The 18,007-nt window shown below is 40.8% G+C and overlaps 1 protein-coding gene and 1 long non-coding RNA gene across 4 annotated transcripts in view; both read right to left on the bottom strand.

Moving 5' to 3' along the window:
- Nucleotides 1-18,007, bottom strand: part of LOC138959325 (uncharacterized) — a 282,799-nt gene that overhangs the window by 170,030 nt on the left and 94,762 nt on the right. The window lies entirely within an intron of this gene.
- LOC138959324 (uncharacterized) lies at nt 945-17,565 on the bottom strand. 3 transcript variants are annotated; one of them, XM_070330753.1, is made up of 12 exons: nt 17,421-17,565; nt 15,575-15,655; nt 14,325-14,378; nt 12,387-12,471; nt 11,741-11,910; nt 10,816-10,830; nt 6,137-6,242; nt 5,303-5,473; nt 4,835-4,870; nt 4,400-4,514; nt 3,938-4,024; nt 945-1,782 (listed from the first exon to the last, which is right to left on the bottom strand). In XM_070330753.1, the coding sequence occupies exons 1-12, from the start codon at nt 17,504-17,506 to the stop codon at nt 1,658-1,660; spliced, it is 1,131 nt and encodes a 376-aa protein (XP_070186854.1). In that variant the 5' UTR covers nt 17,507-17,565; the 3' UTR covers nt 945-1,657. The 3 variants fall into 3 exon arrangements, with proteins under 3 accessions (XP_070186854.1, XP_070186856.1, XP_070186855.1); XM_070330755.1 differs by lacking the exon at nt 17,421-17,565 and adding an exon at nt 16,953-17,056; XM_070330754.1 differs by lacking the exon at nt 10,816-10,830 and having other exon boundaries at nt 17,421-17,564.

Below are 18,007 nucleotides of genomic sequence, written 5' to 3'. Positions count from 1 at the left end.
ATGTTGTACCTAAAAGTTGTTGTGGACACTGTTAATCTAAGCGACAGCAGGAACAGTTTGCCAAGAAACTTATGTGCAAACCTGTACATAAGAAAGATGATGGAGAACAATATCAGTACATCTATTTGAACATGTGGAACAAATCTGCAGGAGTAAAAAAGAAAATCCTATATTGCAAGATGTGAATAAACAAAAAAGATCGAATATCATCGTTCTTAACTTTATCTGAGGCTGGAGATAATATAAACAAACAAACAAACAAACACAATTGATGCCCAGGTCAGCTTGGCATTGGCAAATGTAGGAATATGCATCATATTCAAGTAAATAATGAACATTTGCACCAGTCAACAATAATCACAATAAGAACCCCATTCACACACACACACACAAAAACAACCCCACAATTCTTTCTTTCTCACCAATAATTGTTCAGATCCAAGCTGGTCCAATGCATGAATGAACGGCACAACACTTTCTCGCCACAACTTAACAACACTTAGTCGATGTTCAAATGTACCTCCTTATTGAAAAAACAAACAATCAATGAAGCACAGAAAAATGCCATGTTTTGGTTCTAGACGTTGTTGAACTTGAAGTGTGCTGAATTCGATTCTGAAAAAGATTTTTTTTTTTCCATTTTCATTACTTTATTGTCCCATCGCTGGGAAATTCGGGTCGCGTCCTCCCAGTGGAAAGCTAGCAGCAACGGAGTCGCACTACCCAGGTGTCTGCGTGTTTAGGTGTATTCAGCTACTTGCACTTATGGCAGAATGACCAAGGTCTTTTACGTGCCATTGTGATGACACGGGGGTGGGACATGGCTTCCGTCTCTGGGTCTGCACATAAAGTTGACCCGTGTCCGTCCCGACCCGAATTCGAACCTGCGACCGGCCGATCACAAGTCAAGTGCTCTACCAACTGAGCTACCGGGCCCCCGGTATCACAGTAATGTAAAAACTACGGACACAGAGAGGATAAAAAACTGCTTCAAGTGATGATAAGGTGTAAGAAATGTTATTCCGAACAATAAAAACAAACAAACAAAAAAACAAGGGAAGAAAAGTAGCTACCGTATTTTCCGGGTTATAAGGCGCTACAGCGCATAAGGCGCACCCCCTTCTTTTTAAACAAAATAGTAATCCAGTCACCCATTGGGCGCAGGGGGCCATAGGGCGCAGCAAAATTAAAAGAGAGGAAACACTTCCTGCACCGGGGTCAGTGACTGAGTTTAACCTATGGGGCGGTCTCTTTGATGTCTTGAGAGGAAACTTGGCCAGGGTAGTACCTAGTAGCTGAAACATGCATTATCACAAGTTGTTTGACTGGTACTCAGGCGGTTTCTTTGATTTTTTTTTGTATTTCATACACGGATTAGGCGCTTGTTATACAAGACGCAGGGGTCAACCTCAAGGAAAAAAGTCGCGCCTTATGACCCGGAAAGTACGGTACATGTAAAGCTATCAGTCAAAAAAACAAAAAAAGTATGACAATTAAATGAGATGAAAAGCTGTGGTTCACGTGATGTTCAGGTAATAAGCATTTTATTTTGAAAACAACAACTGAACAAAATTAATGTAAAAAACTAACAAAAAATAGTGATGATTATTGCTGTCTCTAATGCCTATGGTTTGTTGCAAGAGAATCCTCAGGTGCATTAACTGTAGTCAGGTTTGCCGGGCAAGGTGAAGCCGGGCTGCTGCACGATGATGTTGCCGATGTACATCCCACACTTGATGCACTCCCCTATGGGTTTACCTTGTATCAACATGGCCAGGAACCCTGCACACACACACACAACTTGCCGCTGTACTGACTTGTTATTCCCTTTTCATCCCAGTTAGCTTACCTCTAATGGAAGGGCCAGTAACTCTGTACTGGAATTTGGTGAGGTCACACACACAACTTTCCACTATACTGACTGGTTATTCCCTTTTCATCCCAGTTAGCTTACCTCTAATGGAAGGGCCAGTAACTCTGTACTGGAATTTGGTGAGGTCACACACACACACAACTTGCCACTGTTCTGACTGGTTATTCCCTTTTCATCCCAGTTAGCTTACCTCCAATGGAAGGGCCAGTAACTCTGTACTGGAATTTGGTGAGGTCACACACACACACAACTTACCACCATACTGACTGGTTATTCCCTTTTCATCCCAGTTAGCTTACCTCTAATGGAAGGGCCAGTAACTCTGTACTGGAATTTGGTGAGGTCACACAACTTGCCACTGTACTGACATCTTGAACACGCGGCCAGTACAACTGGCCTTGACACGGAACGATTCAAGGGGGGCAATCTCAAGTCATCTGAAAGAGGGAAATCCAAACGCAATCCGCCTTGTTCGATTTTATGGGCTTGGACGATAGAGAAAAATAAAGAAAAGCAAAAGCTGGAGTCCAGTCTGGACGAAACTGCTATCAAGAACGCAGAATTGATTTTTTCTGAGTTTTTATTTTAGCCGTAAGCGCCATTTCTCATTTCGAATTTCTCATAACTGCTGTTCACCACAGTGAAACCAACAAAGGGGCCTCACTCTGGAAGAGTTTCCTGGTCCGATAAACATGGCGCTTATGGTTAAAAAAACCTCAGAAAAAATCAATTCTGCATTCTTGATAGCAGTTTCGTCCAGACTGGACTCCAGCTTTTGCTTTTCTTATTTTTCTCTATCGTCCAAGCCCATAAAATCGAACAAGGCGGATTGCGTTTGGATTTCCCTCTTTCAGATGACTTGAGATTGCCCCCCTTGAATCGTTCCGTGTCAAGGCCAGTTGTACTGGCCGCGTGTTCAAGATGCTGTACTGACTGGTTATTCCCTTTTCATCCCAGTTAATGGAAGGGCCAGTAACTCTGTACTGGAATTTGGTGAGGTCACACACACAACTTTCCACTATACTGACTGGTTATTCCCTTTTCATCCCAGTTAGCTTACCTCTAATGGAAGGGCCAGTAACTCTGTACTGGAATTTGGTGAGGTCACACACACACACAACTTGCCACTGTACTAAATGGTTATTCTCTTTTTATCCCAGTTAGCTAACCTCTAACAGAAGGGCCAGTAACTCTGTACTGGAATTTGGTGAGGTCACACACACACACTATTCCTTCTCCATCCCAGTCAGCCAACTTCTGACAGAAGGGCCAGTAACTCTGTACTGGAATTCGTTGAGGTCTTGAGATTTAAAACTATTTGTCAAACATTGTAGGACTGAAGCTCCAATTAAGCCTTCAAATTATACCTTGCTCATTAATATGCACCTCTCTCATGGATAGTAGATTATCATGTTTCAAAATTATGTTATAAATCAAGCATGACTTTTTGCATGCAACAGTTCTTCTTTGTTCATGGGCTTAGACTCCCACGTTCACTCATGTTTTTGTCACAAGTGGATTTTTTTTTACGTGTATGACCGTTTTTACCCCGCCATTCAGGCAGTATACGCCGATTTCGGGGGAGATGTAACAGTTCAGTCTAAGAGCCTTTGTGACAATTGTCACCACAGGCACACGGACACCAACGTGCTATCTTTCAAAGATCATGCATGCATCGTTTGGCTGTACATGTATTAATATCACTTGCAGCCTTTGGCTTTGCACGTCATGAAGTGAATATTTGATCTCAAACAAAGTTAGTTAGGTGTTGTTTTTCGGGTCCAGCGGACCATACTAGGCCAAATCAGGACCCCCTCAAACAAAGTAAAGTGATCCTGTGAATGTTGTGCCCATGATGGCAAGAATGCACTCATGAGTACACAGACAGAATTAGTCAAGGAATGACAAGCAGAAGTTGCTCCCTCCTCTGTTGAAGGATCCATTAAAAGGTGACTATCACAATTATTCTGGGATTGTTTTGGGTTTACACTCCACCTGTGACATTATTTGGCCATATTCAAAATGTCATTATCCCGACTGTTGATTAGAGGCACGAGCACTTACCTCCGACAAAACCATCCCCAGCACCGTTGGTGTCCACGATGGAGCTGTCTGGCAGTAGCTTCACGGGATACTCTGTCACTTTGCCGTCTGCAAAATGAAGGACACACGCCATGATTATTATGTAATAAACTAACAAAACAAATTTAATTTCAGAAATCTTGTAACCACTACCATGCATTCATCAAAAATTACAAGAATGAACCAATTTGGTAACACAAACAATTGTACAAATCATTTTGGTTCATGTCCTCAGAAAAAATGTGAAAAGTGAGATGCAGCTATATATATGTAATACATTTTTATGTAACAGCAAAAGGAATACATGCATCAGGTAGGTCACAAAACATATGGGCGTGTGTGTTTGTTGGGGGGGGGGGGGGGGGGGTGTGTGTGTGTACAACTTTCCAATGAACATTTGACACAACAGAAAAATGTCTGTGCATGTGTATTCACAAACACTACCTTTGGCAATGATAACAGGCTCAGCCCCTTGCGTGATGATGACAGTACGAGGACGACTGGCATCTTCTTTGGGCAAGGCAGCCATCTTTAGAGCAATCTCCTTGCGATCAGTTGTCTGCAAGAATAAATGATTTTTTTCAGCTTCTGATATAACAACTGTCTTTTGGGTCAGAATAGTTGTGCTGCACAAAATCCAACCTGAGGAAAAGCAATGAACTTTTTATTACCGTTATCCACACATACTACCGCTTTATCCGTGCATCTCTTTTCCGTTTCTGAATGGAACTTATCATGTCTAAGTGTGATGCGGCTATATTTTCCGAACAATACAATGCAAGGAGCGACATACATGCACTGTCAAAAAATTAATGCCATAACTAGCAATTGGAACAGACAGTTAAAAAATCAAGGTAATATATTGATAGTGATACTCACGTTATATTCATGCACTTTTCCAAATTCATCAGCTTCCTGAAAAGAGGAGAACAAAATCATTAAATATTCAATTAAAACCCAACCAAACTTATGATAGGCATACACATTTCTGGAATTATACACAAGTCACAGTTGTTTCTTCCTCCCCCCCTCCCCCTCACTCGATAAACATACAAACACTATATCCACTGAATAGATCAACAGTTTTATCACTGCTTCAAACTGTAAATAAAGCAAGCAAACTTCACATTCAACTACTTGTTGACTGCAGCAAACAGTGTTGTTCCCAGACTCTGAGAACAATAGTTAAAGTTCAACCTAAATGGAAAATATGTATACATATAGATCCAAAAGTCCTGACTAAGACCTCCTACATGTCAAAACAGGCAGACAAGCCAGAACAATGCGTCAGATCAAAAACAAACAACACTGCACAAACACCAATGTAAAACAGCCTGGTCTACTAACCGATTCGTTGCAAAACAGGTAATCGACGTAGGGAATGACTTTCATCATGGGCTCCTTGAAGACGCTGCAAAGGAAGGGAGCAGAGAGATTCATGCAGTACGTCTTTCCCGTTTCCTTGGCGTGCTTGGCCAGTCGCAGCATACTGGTTGGGCTCACCGTCAAGGGGAATCCCTGCAAGAAAAGACATTTGCTATTAAAAAAAAACCCAAAACAATAGCAGAAACATCTTTGTCTTGGTTTAAATGAATGAATTGATTTTTTAGGGAAAGTCCAGGGTCATCACTGAAAGGCTATCTACTTTTTTTTAAAAAATCTCATTATTCATTTTTGTTTGTTTTGAAGCGACCAACATGTACCCTCTAAACCTCCCCCTGTCATGCCCTGCCCTGCCTGTCCCCTCCCCCCTTTTAGAAACACAAGAGGTGTGTGCAACGTGAGAACTTTATTCAATACAGAATTTACATAACTGACATTATAGGAAATATTCCGCAATAGCATTGGAAAGAAGAAGAAAGCATGGGAATTTTTTCCAGTCTTTCATGAAGTCAGGCCAAGGTCAGAACAAGATCCCTTACAAAAAGACATTACTTTATGTATAGCTAGATACAGCTTACAGAAGCATTTACTTGTATTTATCTCAAGATCGACACCAACATATTGCTTATTCGTATTATCCAGAAGGACTGTTTTTCACAAAATATTGCCACTTCACTTTTCTTGATCAGAGAAACTGGCACTAAACAAATAGGAGAGAACCGTCGCAATATAACCTTCGTGGTTGAAAACGACGTTAAACACCAAATAAAGAAAGAAAGAAATAGGAGAGAAACTTACCGCAGTGTAGAAGAACTGTGCTTTTTCAACAAGCTTCCAGTTGGAAGGCTCATCTAAATGGTCTTCTGTGAAGCAGTTTGCTGCTGCCAAATTGGCTATAAGTGACCTGAAAAGTAAGGATAATAAAGGTCACAGTCAGTAAGCAGTTCTAAAGGAGAACAAGTCGCGTAAGGCGAAAATACAATATTTAGTCAAGTAGCTGTCGAACTCACAGAATGAAACTGAACGCAACGCAACGCAGCAAGACCGTATACTCGTAGCATCGTCACTCCACCGCCCGTGGCAAAGGCAGTGCACGTGGAATTGACAAGAAGAGCGGGGTATTCGTTGCGCTGAGAAGGATAGCACGCTTTTCTGTACATCTCTTCGTTTTAACTTTCTGAGCGTGTTTTTAATCCAAACATATCATATCTATATATTTTTGGAATCAGGAACCGACAAGGAATAAGATGAAAGTGTTTTTAAATTGATTTCGAAAAAAAAAAAAATTGATAATAATTTTTATATATTTAATTTTCAGAGCTTGTTTTTAATCCGAATATAACATATTTATATGTTTTTGGAATCAGCAAATGATGGAGAATAAGATAAACGTAAATTTGGATCGTTTTATAAATTTTTATTTTTTTTTACAATTTTCAGATTTTTAATGACCAAAGTCATTAATTAATTTTTAAGCCACCAAGCTGAAATGCAATACCGAACCCCGGGCTTCGTCGAAGAGTACTTGACCAAAATTTCAACCAATTTGGTTGAAAAATGAGGGCGTGACAGTGCCGCCTCAACTTTCACGAAAAGCCGGATATGACGTCATCAAAGACATTTATCAAAAAAATGAAAAAAACGTTCGGGGATTTCATACCCAGGAACTCTCATGTCAAATTTCATAAAGATCGGTCCAGTAGTTTAGTCTGAATCGCTCTACACACACACACACACGCACGCACACACACACACACACACACACGCACGCACATACACCACGACCCTCGTTTCGATTCCCCCTCGATGTTAAAATATTTAGTCAAAACTTGACTAAATATAAAAAAGATAGAAAAGAAGGACTCAAGGGATAATTTGTGAGTCAATAGTTCAGGGTATTTTGAAAATGACTTTTGGGAAGTTGTTGAAGATCTAACAACAATGTTTAGAAATCTCTGTGTCAGGATTGTTAGTGCTGTGGAAGAGTTGCGCCCCAGACAGTGAGTCAAACAACAACACACTTCCAACCAGTTACGCCCCAGACAGTGAGTCAAACAACAACACACTTCCAACCAGTTACGACCAGCAGTCGCAATGATTAACAAATTCCACTGTGTATGTTCTGAAGAGTCTGAATGACAAGTATGCCCTTCGTTTCTGGAAAATATGCACATTGAAGCCATAATTTACCGCCGATGCCCTGCAATGATTGCTGAGTACCCAAGTCTTCCCAAACTCACGTGACTTCAAGTTCAAGCCAAACCCACATGACCACAGTAAAAAAACATTTGACCTCGGGCAAAAACAAGTTATCAGCGATCACTGCTGGCCACCGATCATTGCCCCAACGAATCCTTAACTCTGATATATGTATAATTTCTAAAGACAAGGGCATCATATCGAGCGGACACTGCATAACATACTCATCAGAGCTAGTTATTGGCAGCAATCTCTGGTCTTAGATGTTCGATCAGCAAGTTGTTATTTATCTCACTGTGTCAGGAGTGCAACTTTTTCACAGCACTAAAAACACCGTACAGAGTTATATCCGGAAAGTCTATTAGCACCTTTCAGCCTTGAAGTCGACTTCGTGAAGACTTCGCTGAGTCTTCTTACCAGAATTTGTAGCTCTACCAAAGTACATTGGATCCCCCCATTAACGACATAAAAATCTAATAAATCAGGTCTTGAAAAGGTGGGAGTCTTAAAAGGAAGGTCAATTTACAGAGGTTAGGCCTAAAAAAAAAATCGGTGTGGTTACGGTAACCCGACCTACCCTATTTTTAGGGGCCGACCCTATAACTTTTTATTACATTTGTAAAAAAAACACACACAAAAAACAACGAGTGCAGAAAACGCAATGAAAGCGAAAGCGCCCGAGTCGCACACTTATTTCCCTGTCAAGTAGGTTTAATTTGTACACATTAGAAAAAAAGTAAAAAAAAAAAAAAGTGATTGCCTACTTCTACCCTATTTTTTTTGGCTATGTTACCGTAACCACACCTATTTTTTTTGTTTGGCCTTATGAACAGGCAATGTGAAAAACAAGGAGAGTCTTTAAATTGGGGGCCTAAAAGGAGTCTGCAGTGTTCTTCGGCTCCAAGTTTTGCTTTGCAGGTTTTATCCTGTGAAGCTGCGATGAAACATCTCCATAATGAATACACTATGCTGACACAACAATCTGCCATGAACACACCAAGGATGAAAACAAACAATGCCTTGCCCAAAATATTATATTACACACGCACACACACACGCGTGCGTGCGCACGCATGCGCACACACACACACCAACACAAACAACAGGGTCTTGGGAAGGAATAAGTCATCCGTCAATGACGTATCAAAATCAAAATGACTGATCTTGCTAGGAGTCAGTCAAGCAATCCCATGAATTTCAAACATGCTTGTCAAAAGTGTAACTTGCTGGCTTGACGACTTCAAAAACTAGGCAAGCATACTATGGACCATAAATCAATCAGTCTGATCCCTTTTCTGTGGATATAAATGATGCAATAGCTCTTTTGCATGCTTTAATATGACAACAAGCTCTATGACCAAGCCATCATCATTACATTTTTGCTTGCAAAATAGCCACAATTGAGTTGATATATTTTTTTCTTAAATGTTACCATGCTGCAGCCACTAAAATCAATGCCAATGGTTCAAGGGAAGCAACTCTTTCTCAAGTGACCAAGCTCTGATCGCAAACAATATGCAGCAACACAAAGCTTACTAACAGTGGGAAATGGGAAATATGGAATGCAAACAAAGCTTCAGACATAGCAAATGAATTGCAAACAGAGGGAAAACCTGAAACAGCTGCAACAGCAACAATAACAATCAACAGCAACAACTTCAGCCTTGTCAGACTAATAATATGTGACAGTGTACTTTCCACAAAACCTGGTATATACAGTGTATTGCAATTTTTGTTAGCAAAATGAGTTTTTAATGTCCAACGCTAGGGCAAAGGATGTCAATCAACGTACACAAAAGAGATTCATTATATGTGCAACCGAGTACAAGAAGCACAACTATCACCTTTAGAGGCAAAGCCATTCAAACAGGATTGAGAATTTTAGAGCTAAATTAATAGCCCTATAAAAACTGTTATGGGTACTCTCAAGTTTCCAAGAACATACAAGGAGACAGCAGCAGCCAGACCCTATCACAAACAGAACTCTACAATTCACAGGTGTCAGCGACGTAGAAGAAATGTCAAGCTATAAACAGCTCGCCCTCTTCAACAGCCGACAACTGCAGAGTCCACTGTGAAGGGTGACGCAGCAGTCTCCCTGTCACATACGTTATTAGCTTTAAAATTTGGAGCTTCTGAATGCAACCGCAACAGGGTCAAGCAACCAGGTTTGCAGTCATTCAACTTGACTCAAGGTACCGATTTACAGTAACTGTGCACAGGAATACAAGGTTGAAAGCAAAAATCCCTGTTTAGTTTTTCACATTTTACAAAAACAACACCCCACAAAAAACATTTGCAATGGTATACATAGAGATTGGAACCTGTAGAAACCCCATACCTCCAAATGTGAAAATCAGAAAATGTTCACTGTTGAAGGTTTTCAGCACATAACTTTAAAAAGGGCAAAGCCCATACGACTCACATGCTTGACCTTGACCTTTACATGACCTTGACCAAGGTCATCCAAGGTCATGCAACACAAAGCTGTTAATTCAAGACATAGGAAGTACAATGGTGCTTATTGGCTCTTTCTACCATGAGATATGGTCACTTTTAGTAGTTCACTACCTTATTTTGGTCACATTTCATAAGGGTCAAAGTGACCTTGACCTTGATCATATGTGACCAAATGTGTCTCATGATGAAAGCATAACATGTGCCCCACATAATTTTTAAGTTTGAAACAGTTATCTTCCATAGTTCAGGGTCAAGGTCACTTCAAAATATGTATACAATCCAACTTTGAAGAGCTCCTGTGACCTTGACCTTGAAGCAAGGTAAACCAAACTGGTATCAAAAGATGGGGCTTACTTTGCCCTATATATCATATATAGGTGAGGTATTCAATCCCAAAAACTTCAGAGAAAATGGGGAAAATGTGAAAAATAGCTGTTTTTTAGACAACATTTATGGCCCCTGCGACCTTGACCTTGAAGCAAGGTCAAGATGCTATGTATGTTTTTTGGGGCCTTGTCATCATACACCATCTTGCCAAATTTGGTACTGATAGACTGAATAGTGTCCAAGAAATATCCAACGTTAAAGTTTTCCGGACGGACGGACGGACGACTCGGGTGAGTACATAGACTCACTTTTGCTTCGCATGTTAGTCAAAAAGGGTAGTGCAACTTGTGTTTGGTTTTCCTGACAGCTGTCACACATTTTTTTGTCTAAACCCATGATCAATAAAACAAAACTGCTGCAAAAGAAGAAGCTGTAAATGCAACACTGAATGTCACAAATAAAACTAAAAGCAGTGCAAGCATTAGAAGTACCTGGTTCTCCCACCCCTGCAACCAAAGTGAGTTGAAGAGAATTGAAATGGGAACAGATCTTAATTGCCTGAGAGTTTCTACGACATACTGAGCATCATGACATATCAATCAATCAATGACGCTTATATCGCGCATATTCCGTGGGTACAGTTCTAGGCGCTCTGCAGTGATGCCGTGTGAGATGAAATTTTATACGGCCAGTAGATTGCAGCCATTTTGGCGCATATTTACCTTTCACGGCCTATTATTCCAAGTCACACGGGTATAGGTAGACAATTATTAACTGTGCCTAAGCAATTTTGCCAGGAAAGACCCTTTTGTCAATCGTGGGATCTTTAACGTGCACACCCAATGTAGTGTACACGGGGGGAGGGTTCGGACATATCCATTTTCAGAAGCTTTCCCCTGATAGCTCAAGCTGTCCCTTATACTATCAGAAGCTACCCATTGAAAACACATGTATTACTCACTAGTATTAGCATTATTCTGTCATGTTGTCTTGTGAAGCTGACTGTTCAGCTACTTCATGACAGTCTGTTACAAGTACAGTGTAATCAAAACTGATGAAATGTGCGATAACTGTATTTGTTCCAAAATACAGTTTGCATGTCTTTATGTCTGTAACTACGAGTGCATGTGTATGCTTAATGTGATTTTTGGTCCTTTTTAAAAAAAAAAAGAAAAGCTCAAAGGCAAGAAAGCAATGTGTGCAGCACACAACACTCAACATTCAGTATCTCCGCATACATGAGAATTTATTTGTTCTTCTGTGTTTTTCCCCCAGTTTTTTTTAGACAAATCCTGAGGTACTTTCAACAGTGGAAACATATAAAGCACAGACTGCAGCCAATCTTCCACAACATTAATATGCGGCGTCAAACAACCACGCTTCTCAGCCTAAACTACCTGTTTACTGTCAACTCACCTGTTGCTACCTGTGCAGATAACCCCACAGGTACCCGTAGGCTGTTTGTCTGTGAACTGGAACTTAACATTCACACCTGCCGCCTCACTCTTCTTGGTGATGATTTCTCCGAATTTGTCATGGCTGATGCACCCAAAATAGGTGGTCACCTTTGGCTTCTGGAGAATCCACTGCAAGCCAAGGAGTTATCATGAGTCAGCAAACAGTCATGAAGAATCGACAAAAAAACGCACACAGCTGAAACTTTAAACAATAATTACCGCATTGAAAATGTTCTCCCAATCTTAAAAAAAAAAAGGCACTTGTTTAGGTACCTGTCCCCACAATATTTTACTGAAGACAACTAAGACCAGAGAAAGTAGGCTGCTGAACTTATTTTCTTTGTGTACGACAGCTAAAGCCATGGAACAATGGGAACGAGGGAAGAGACTTCTTCAATAAACAAATCGGCTTGTTCTTCTCTTTTCATCTTTAGCATGTGCATTTGTTTTGTTGCTTTACCCAAGTTAACTGGACAAAGTTTATGCTCAGAAAAAAGTCCCCCTCACCACACTCGCACAAAAAGAAAGCACAAAAAAAAAATGAAAAGCAAACAACCAGTAAAACACACTTGCTAATTTGATGGTGACAAGTTTGTTGCTGTTACCTGTGTGGCTCTCACGGCATTAAGGGTAGCTCCACCAGGAATGTACTCCACCTTGTCAGGGTATGTGTCAACCAACTCTTTGTAGCTGAAGGAAAAACAGTCACATCAACAATCATTGTTCAAAGCCCATTCTAAAAAAACAGAAATTAGAGAGAGAGAAAAAGCAGCAACAAAAACAGCTGTTTGTTGTAAGCTTACAGATTTCAAGTGTAATGTAATGTATTCCAGTTTAATCAACCAGACACATGTACAGCAACTGAGCAAAAGATCTCTCTCTCGCTCTGTCGCTTTTATACTCCAGCGTTTGGTTTACTACTGCGCCATGCTTGCATAAAATCTGTAAATAACCCATTCGTATTCCCTTGAGCAAGCCAATCAATCAATCAATCAATATGAAGCTTATATAGCGCGTATTCCGTGGGTACAGTTCTAAGCGCTTGTCGAAGAGTTGTCAACACAGGACTAACAAAGAAACTAACATCTACAGACGGACACGAACCCTATCACACACTAGCAAACCCTGATAAACATACAACAAACAACTGTTGAACAACAATGTACACAGACCCATCTACAATACTTACCACTGTGCGACCCCATGCACATTGAAATGTTTTTGGGGTGAGGACAGCAATAAATAGAGCTCTTTACTTTTATTTTAGGTAATAAAATCCGCAAGGCAAATGCCCTGCATATCTAGCCTGCGAACACAGACATCTGTACTAGATGTGCAAGATTAGATTTTACAAGGACAAGCGAAAAGTGTTGCACCCCAGTTGAACTGAGCACACCGTTAGGCAAAAAAAAAAAAGAATCTGTTTACGTTAACATAGGCACACAAAAAAATAGGGTCGGTAGGTCGGGATTTTTTTGTCTTTCTCCCCCAAAACCATATTTTTAAGTTATTTTGCCAAAAAACAAAGACTTTTTATTATTTTTTTAATTTAAATGTTTTCTTTTCTCCCCCAAATGCCAAATAAAAGTCTAGGGTCGCGCGAAAAAATAGGGTCAGTCGGGATACCGTAAACAGACTTTTTTTTTTTTCCTTAGTACATGTGCAATATTTATCCTTTTTGCTCTCCCTCTTTCTCTTTATCACAAAAAAAAGCATGTACATTCACTCAAGACTGAACAGCAAAAGATCTCTCTCTTGCTTTCTGTCTCTTGCTCAAATAGAATTAAAGAACAAAGGCAAGATGCATCTTCAACTCATGTGCTTTGCAAGTTTACAGGGTGTGTGTGCGCGTGCAGGTTTGCATGTGTGTGTCATGTCTATCTCGCATACAAAAACACACACACACAAAGCACATACAATCTGCAATGTAAGGTGTTTGGTTCCAAATGTCTCATACATGACAAAATAAATACTGTGTTTGTTTGCTTGTTTGTTTGCTTAACGCCCAGCCGACCACTAAGGGCCATATCAGGGCGGTGCTGCTTTGACATATAACGTGCGCCACACACAAGACAGAAGTCGCAGCACAGGCTTCATGTCTCACCCAGTCACATTATTCTGACACCGGACCAACCAGTCCTAGCACTAACCCCATAATGCCAGACGCCAGGCGGAGCAGCCACTAGATTGCCAATTTTAAAGTCTTAGGTATGACCCGGCCGGGGTTCGAACCCACGACCTCCCGATCACGGGGCGGACGCCTTACCACTAGGCCAACCGTGCCGGTATAAATACTGTGTACACTTTAGTTCTTACAAACTATCTTATACAGACTCACAACCAGATACATGTATGTATCTATGCATTCAAATCATGTAATCAAAAGCATGGAACATCAACAAGATAAAATGTGTCAAGCTAATGAATGTTCACATGAACATTAGTGAAACCAACTGCAAACCCTGCAACCACTCTTTCAGGTCAAATGATAAGAGCAATGGCACAGGAGCGGTAATGGCGGGAGACAGTGGGAAAATACTCACAGCGGGACATGTTTTTCTTCTGCCAAGATAGCATTGTTTGCTTCCAGGTCATACCTGTCAACAAGTTTAAAAAAAAAAGCATTCAGTAAAAGGTCATACAAAAATGAAATAGCATTAAAAGGTACTGAACTTGTGAAATCCAGGTGCACAGAGCCCCTGGGGCTTTCAGTCACACCTCAGGCAGCTATCCGTTAGAAGAACTGCCAAGTTTCATTGACTTGCGCCCAAAGAGTCAAGAACTGCGATTTTTTTACGAATTAATTTCGTACTCGGACCCGGCTGGTCTTGACCTATTTTTGGATCTAAATTTAGATCAGGTAGATCACCACATCATGCACAAAAAGACACGTCACTAAGCAAACTATGTCAGACGTCATCATGAGTTTGTGTAAAACAAAATGGAGGCCGGAATCACTCAGTTGAATCGAACTCCGACCAAACACCAACGTAATAACTAGGTTAATTTATGCACTCGTGTGAACAAGAAACTGTCGAGCTTCACAGATGTCGTCGTTGGGTAGTTTTGGGTTTGTTTTACTACCATATGAGGATTTTTGAACTGTAAATGCACTCAGCTGCAACAAAAACGCAAAACAAAGGCTGTGAGCTGCACTGTGTCTTTAATCCATGTCAACTGGCTGTGTTTGTTCTCAAACAGTGCAGTTTCATTTTATTTGGTACAGGGCAATTAAATATGGACTAATGTTTGCATGTCTTCTTCTTCTGCGTTCGTGGGCTGAAACTCCCACGTACACTCGTGTTTTTTGCACGAGTGGAATTTTACGTGTATGACTGTTTTTTACCCCGCCATTTATAGGCAGCCATACGCCGTTTTCGGAGGAAGCATGCTGGGTATTTTCGTGTTTCTATAACCCACCGAACTCTGACATGGATTACAGGATCTTTTTCGTGCGCACTTGGTCTTGTGCTTGCGTGTACACACGGGGGGTGTTCGGACACCGAGGAGAGTCTGCACACAAAGTTGACTCTGAGAAATAAATCTCTCGCCGAACGTGGGGACGAACTCACACTGACAGCGGCCAACTGGATACAAATCCAGCGCGCTACCGACTGAGCTACATCCCCGCCCCGTGTTTGCATGTAAAAGAAACACTTCTTATTTTTCAGAGGCGTTTTTGGTCATTTTCTGATCAATACATCCTAGTGAACCAAAAACAATGTACAGACTCAAGAGTATGAGGAAGTTACACTTCGAAGACGCAACAGCCTAAAATAAATAAATATCTCACTTTTTCAAAAGTTTGACACAGCTGTCATCATTCACAGAGATGTCCAACAGAGGGTTGCCATAGGCTAGCAGGATTCCTTCTCTGTTGGGAAAAAAGTGTATAATGGTAGAAGTAAGAACAGATGATCAGTATAATCCTTAAAGCATTTAATCTGTAAATCCAACAGCAACCTGCAACACCTAATGACATTTCAAAAGGCAGAATTTCAACTGAATACAAGTATATATTTTAAAAAACAAAGGATTACTGTACTCACCGATACAAAGACGACACAAGACGATAACGAATTTTCGCTTCTGGAAGCTTCATCAGGAAAAACAAGAACACAAAAGACAACAAAAAGCAGATGCAACACGGAACGAACAAGGTTTGAAAGAAAATGGAGGGGAAACACGCAAAAAGGGGAAGAAACTCCAGGAACGGAAATGAATGAAAGGGGAGAGAAGTGGTTGGATGATGTCAAGGGCACAGGCAATACAGACTAAAAGTAATACACATTCATAAAGGGGGGGGGGGGGGGGGGGGGGGAGAAAGGGAAGTATATATATTTATTAACAGATGACAGATAAAAACCAACAACAAATAAACAACAAAGGTTAGTCACTAGAAATTATGATAGACAAAATAAAACATGTCAAAATCTATGATGTCTGCTTTAGATTTGTTTTATCGTTTAATATTGCTCAATATTCAATTGCTGGCTTTGTTACAAAAATAACCCCTCAAAAACACAGAAATAATTCAACATCTCATGCAGACTTCAAGTTCAACATAGTGCAGAGGTCATGAATCATATTCACAGGAACTAAACTGAAAGCTGAGAATTATCACAATCAGATTTTTTTTCTTTTTCTATTTCAATAAAAAAAACACCTTCTTGCGTTTGTGGACATTCACAAAATCTGTCACTATGTGTCAGGAAATAATCTTACAAATCAGGAATTACTAGTTTCCTGATGGGAATTTTCATCCCTGAATTCATGACTGGCAAACTTGCACTTTCAAAATTCCACCACATAAATTCTTTTTCTTTTTGTCTTTCTTGAACATAATGGGAGTGCTAAAGTTTTTCATGGAAGAGTGAAACTCAATTTTTTGTGTCAATATAATACTGCTCTATTATGGATGAAAAGAGGGAGGGAAGGGAGGAGAGAGAGCAGCGGGAATGAAACAAATCACCAAAGCTCAACAGTCGATCGAAAACGAAAGTTGAGCGTTAAGCGATAATAGAAGCACTGCGCTGGAAAGCTGTACAACGGCTCGAAATTCCCCGTTCACCGGCTCACAACTAAAGTTCTGTCCTGGGTGTTGTAAAACGATTTCACGAGCCGTCGGTTAAAGGAAAGTACACATGTATCGCAAATGAAATCATTCTTACTGTGCCATGCTGACGAGCAGTGTAAGTGCGATGTGTCCTGTTATCTGAACGTGACTAGAGAGACTCCAACCAGCCTGCACAGCTAACTTTATAGACGCAGATGAGTTCACTCTGCCGAGGGGTGACAGGTTCACAGTATAACCACCATGACCTCGATTAGAGACATTGCTTGATCAATCTATTGATCGAAGCTGCATCTAGACATTTCTTCGTATACACGAAAAAGACGTGTAAACACCGGAACAACCCCAAAGAAATATTCGATAACCTACTTCTGGTAATGTTAACTGAATCACACACGGGAAAAAGTGCCATTCGTGCGGACCCGCAGCGCCAAATACGCTCAGTGAAGCGGCATGAAAAACACGAGTAAGCTTATCCCGGACACGGCCATCATTTTGTGCCAGCATTTCGACACACGATAACATAGCGGTTCAGTCCCCACTGGTGTTACTTGATATTACTCACTGAACATCCAGCTTGGTTCGTTTTATGTTGCCACCTTTCTCATCGCTTCCTGTTTCAACATTTGACGCACGCTTCTTGTCCTCCATGTTGTAGCCTGATTATCGAACCTACCGGTGTAGATAAAAATGTGCTCCTCTGGTAATCTTAATCCCCCAACGTGCAGAACAAAAGTTGGCATAAGCTTAGCAGTTGAAAGTCATGGTGCAAACTTGCGCATGAGTGTGTGTGTGTGTGTGTGCGCGAATGTGTCCGTTGTCGAAGAAGGCTGGTTGTCATTCAAGAAAACATCACAAAATGCAAGACAAGAAGTGTCGATAAACAGAACGGTCAAAGGGAAGCAATTGCTCAGTAATCATTGTGTAAAGGAGAACCAGACTTGCGTACCCTGAAGAGATCGTTGTTCTACCTTTTTTTCCCGAACTTATCTTGCCCGCGTTCTGTTTGTTTGTGTGTTTGCTGTTGTACTCCAGGTACAGTAAACTTTTTGAATGGTTGCATGTGTTCTGCGCGAACTTAGAATCCGGTTTCATTCTAGAATGGACCGGGTCCAGGTTGGAATTCTAACCCTGCGCAAGTACAGGGGTGCC

Source organism: Littorina saxatilis, linkage group LG2 (genome assembly GCF_037325665.1).
Source record: "Littorina saxatilis isolate snail1 linkage group LG2, US_GU_Lsax_2.0, whole genome shotgun sequence".
NCBI lineage: Eukaryota > Metazoa > Mollusca > Gastropoda > Littorinimorpha > Littorinidae > Littorina > Littorina saxatilis.
This window is presented reverse-complemented; position numbering and strand designations above follow the sequence as displayed.

Bases quoted from the DNA above. Each gene is read 5' to 3' on its own strand.
- LOC138959324 (XM_070330753.1), bottom strand. From the start codon at position 17,506: ATGGAGGACAAGAAGCGTGCGTCAAATGTTGAAACAGGAAGCGATGAG. The intron at 14,379-15,574 runs GTGAGATATTTA...ACTTGTTGACAG, and splicing joins TGTGTCAAACTTTTGAAAAA to GTATGACCTGGAAGCAAACA. The intron at 4,025-4,399 runs GTAGTGTTTGTG...TTCATTTTGCAG, and splicing joins GCCTGTTATCATTGCCAAAG to ACGGCAAAGTGACAGAGTAT.